Raw genomic sequence first — 4,107 nt, 5'->3', positions numbered from 1 at the left:
AGTCCTGCTAAAAATCGCAGATTGCCGCCATTACTAATAAAAAAAAACAATAAAAATGACATAAATCTTTCCCCTAGTTTGTAGACGCGATAACTTTTGCGCAAACCAATCAAAATACACTTATTAGGATTTTTTTTCTATCACAGACATGTAGCAGAATACATTTTGGGATACATTTATGAAGAAATTTGATTTTCTTTTTATTTTTTGGATGTTTTATGGCAGAAAGTAAAAAATATAGTTTTTTTTTTTTCAAAATTTTCGGTCTTTTTTTTATTTACAATGCAAAAAGAAAAGTGATCAATTGCCCCCAAAAGAAAGCTTTATTTGTGTAAAAAAAAGATATAAACGTCATTTGGCTACAGTGTTGCATGACCGTGCAATTACCAATTAAAGTAGCGCAGTGGTGGCTGGAGCTCCATGGGCCGGGGGGGGGGGGGGGTGGCAGATGGACCACGCCATACCCCGACCACACCAGATCCAGCCTGCACACCATAACCCCCCCCCCTTCCCTCGGTCACTAGCCCTGGACTGACATGTGGAGGGCAGGCAGAGGCGGCCGGCGGCTTCCCCCTCAGTCTCCTCCGTGGGTCGGGGTTCCCCTGCGTCTCCTCCCTCCTCCTTGGCCAATAGCATGGCTTCTCCTTTCGGCCAAACGGGAAACGGGTCTCAGGACCCACTTCCTGATTGGCCAGGAGGAGGATCCGTGTGACAATAGCGAATTAATAGGGTGGGCTTGGGGCTTGGGGCGCAGTACTCTGCACCCCGAGCCCACCCTTTTTATGAAGCCTATTAGAGCCTCTGGATCGAATCACGTGCTTCAAAAAAACAAAACAACAAAACCCCATTGAAATCTATGCGTCCAGCACCCTGCATGTAGATTAGGGGGGGCGGCGCCCCGAATGGAAGGGCCACCACTACTAAATAGCAAAAAAGTGCCCTGGTCATAAAGGGGGGCGGGGGGGGGGTACATTTTTTAGAGCTGAAATGGTTAGGCTGATTAATTTTTCAATCTTTTGTAAACAATTAAAGAAAGCTTCAGGGCCAGCTCACACACATGCCGTCCAGTTCGTTTTTTTTTTTTTTTTCTATTTTTTTTTCTCCATTAAAAGTGCATGAATAGTAGGTTAGAATGGTTTCCAATGGCATAGTTCACACCAGTGCGGTCAGTTCCAGAAAAAAGAAGTAGAACATGCTGCATTCTTCCTGCACTGGACTGTACTGGAATGCGGTAAAACGCATTAAAAACGCACCTGAATGCACTGGGCCTTAGTACAGTGAAAAAAAAAGAAGAAAAAAAGCATCTGGAATGCATCCGAAAATGCATCAAAAATGGGCATGCAGAATCACATCTAGAACAGATCTGGCAGTGCCGGGACAAGGCCATCCGGCGCCCAGGGCAGAGATGCGTAACTGCGCCCCCTTCCTTCCCTAACGGCTAGGATCAGGGCGCCCAAATCTGTGCAAAAAAACATTGCGCCCATGGCAGCCTCCCCTCCAGCCCACCCCTTTGTCCCCGCCCCTGGGATCTGGAGTGTGTTTATTTCATTCAGCCCTCATTGTAATTTTCTTTCAAGATCAAATCAATATTATTTTGATCCGTGGTAGCAAGGCCCTTAAATGGAGTGGGGCACATAGGCCAGTGCCTACTTTGACTTTCTGATAATCCTGGACTGATGGGAATAGCAAGAAAAACGGCATGGGTTACTTCAAGTCATTGCTGGGACAAGGTCACCCAGCGCCCAGGGCAAGGATGCCAAACTGTGCCCCCCCAATTCCCTTAGGTTTAGGGTCAAGGCCCCCATCCCTGCAATAAACCATTGTGCACAGGGCAACCGCCCCCTCCTGCCCACCCCTTGTCACTGCTTCAAGTATAACAAATGCTAAACTGTGCATGAAAGGGAAAAGGAGGCGCAAACACCTGGTGCATTACCCGTGGACAAATTCCAAAAACATACTCACAGACATGAAGAGTAAAATTCTCATATAGAAAGCCCACCACATGTGGAAATGAACATGTCCCTGTAATTGGACCACTGACGCGTTTCGGGACTCACGCTCCCTTCCTCAGAGCTGGTCTTTCTTTCAGCAGACCCCGATATATATTGAATTTCGCCTACACAAGGTCCCTAGACACTAGATGGTCCCGCCCATGGCCCACAGGAAAGGGGAGGGACCTTGTGTAGGCGAATTCAGTATATAATGGGGTCTGCTGAAAGAAAGACCAGCTCTGAGGAAGGGAGCGTGAGTCCCGAAACGCGTCAGTGGTCCAATTACAGGGAAATGTTCATTTCCACATGTAGGCTTTCTATATGCGAATTTTACTCTTCATGTCTGTGAGTATGTTTTTGGAATTTTAATAAACTTTTTAAAGGTGTCCACGGGTAATGCACCAGGTGTTTGCGCCTCCTTTTCTCTTTCATGTGCTTTTATTTGGAGTTCCCTGCCTGAGGAGAGCGCCACGCCTGTCATCCCCATTGGAGTGAGCGCTTAGGTGATTCGGTTGTTTGAAAAAAATGCTAAACTGTAGCTATCCGTGTTTTTGGGTCTCTACAAGCACATTTCTTATTAGGTTTTCTTCATTTTCAAACAGGCCCATAAAAATGTTCCTGCCGTCATAAACACTTTTTTTTTTTTTTTTTGTTTTCACAGTTCACAGAATAAAATGTAATAAATAAGAACAAAGGAAAACAGCAAAGCCTTCCAAAGTGCAAAGGTCTCTTGGTATGTTTAAGTCAAAGCCAACTGAACTGGCTCATTTTCCTGGGTAACACGACATTGATGGACAAGTCCTCCTGTTCTGCCACTGAGTCTATGGGGAGATAGCCAAGCATACTCATGGCCCCTCTGCATACCTTTTGGATCTTCTTCACTTTTTCGAAGGAAAGGACGTTCCTCCAGGCTTGAGACACGTTGGCGGCGTTGCGCGACGTTATCACGAAGGCTTCCTTTCGGTTCGATGGACTTTGTCCATGCGTGATGTTGTGGATCCATTTCTCAAGCTTTTTGGTCAACTTTAAATGAGCAAATTCATACATCTGCTTGATTTCCTTCAAGGGGTCTTGAACCACGTCTTCGTACCTGACCAGCATGTATCGATCTTTAAGAAAGCTGGGAGCCTTATAGGTGGCGGTTTCATATATCTGCACGTGACTTCGGCAGATCTCCTGGATGACCTCGTACTTGCTGTCGTCTACTTTGGATCCGTTAGTGTTGAGGACGATCGCGTTGTCTCTGATTAAAGCCTTCCTGGCCTGTTCCCTCGATTTGGCCACAGCCCTTGGATCTCGGACCAAATGGATTATTTTTAAGTTCAATGAAGGATCGGTGAGAAGAGGATAGAGAACCTTCAGGTCAAAGAAGCGGACCTCCTTTATAACGATGTGGCTGTATATGCCACATACTTGTTCGATATTGGCAAACGGGTATTTCCCACATAGTGTCTTACAAGTAGACTCGTTTGTGATCTGGTCACGTGGAAAGACCTTACATGACGGTTCTGTGCATAACGCCCTGCTGGTGGCCCACTGGAACAGGTTGGATACATTGCGCTCCCTTGGCATATAGGCATCAAACACGGACATGTCGCACAAGAAGACGGACCGCACCAAGTCTCGGACCGCCATGTGGAGAACCTTAGCGCTGTTCTGAAACATGGACACCCACACGTGCCAAGCAGGTTCCATCAAGTAGAACACGTCTGGATGTTGGCTGAAGATCTGACCAACAAAGGAGGACCCTGACCTCCAGGAGGAGAGAATGAGTAGATGGACCTTCTCCCTGGGCTCCGTTCTCTGTAGAGGTATATTTTGTCTGGAGTACAAAACAAGAAGGAAAACCGTCTGAAGCAATAAGAGTCCGGTAGCCAATGAGCCATTAAATCGGAACCTCACCATGGCTGCCAACGGCACTGCCAAGAAAGAGAAAAAATGAAATGAAGATCGTTAGTTATTACAGAAATAGTATATGTATAAAATAACTATATAAGCAAGATGAATCTTTTTTTTTTTTTCATTAGATAAAATAGCAAAAAAAAAAAAAAGAGACAGTGAGGACATAAAAGATAATGAGAACAACAAACATAAAGTATATCAAAAGTCAACAGTG

At 45.6% G+C, this 4,107-nt stretch overlaps 1 protein-coding gene across 1 annotated transcript; it reads right to left on the bottom strand.

The window, feature by feature from the left end:
* Positions 1-2,652: 2,652 nt before the first annotated feature.
* Positions 2,653-3,906, bottom strand: LOC309565022 (carbohydrate sulfotransferase 5-like). Its single transcript, XM_082269755.1, has one exon. The coding sequence runs from the start codon at positions 3,894-3,896 to the stop codon at positions 2,736-2,738; it is 1,161 nt and encodes a 386-aa protein (XP_082125881.1). The 5' UTR covers positions 3,897-3,906; the 3' UTR covers positions 2,653-2,735.
* Between the last annotated feature and the right edge of the window lie 201 nt (positions 3,907-4,107).

This window comes from Pelophylax lessonae (assembly GCF_965119305.1).
Source record: "Pelophylax lessonae genome assembly, chromosome: 10".
NCBI classification, from domain to species: Eukaryota; Metazoa; Chordata; class Amphibia; order Anura; family Ranidae; genus Pelophylax; species Pelophylax lessonae.
Note: the sequence above shows the minus strand (reverse complement) of the source record. Positions and strands in the feature narration are given on the sequence as shown.

Coding starts and splice junctions, on each gene's coding strand:
- LOC309565022 (XM_082269755.1), bottom strand. CDS start 3,896: ATGGTGAGGTTCCGATTTAATGGCTCATTGGCTACCGGACTCTTATTG.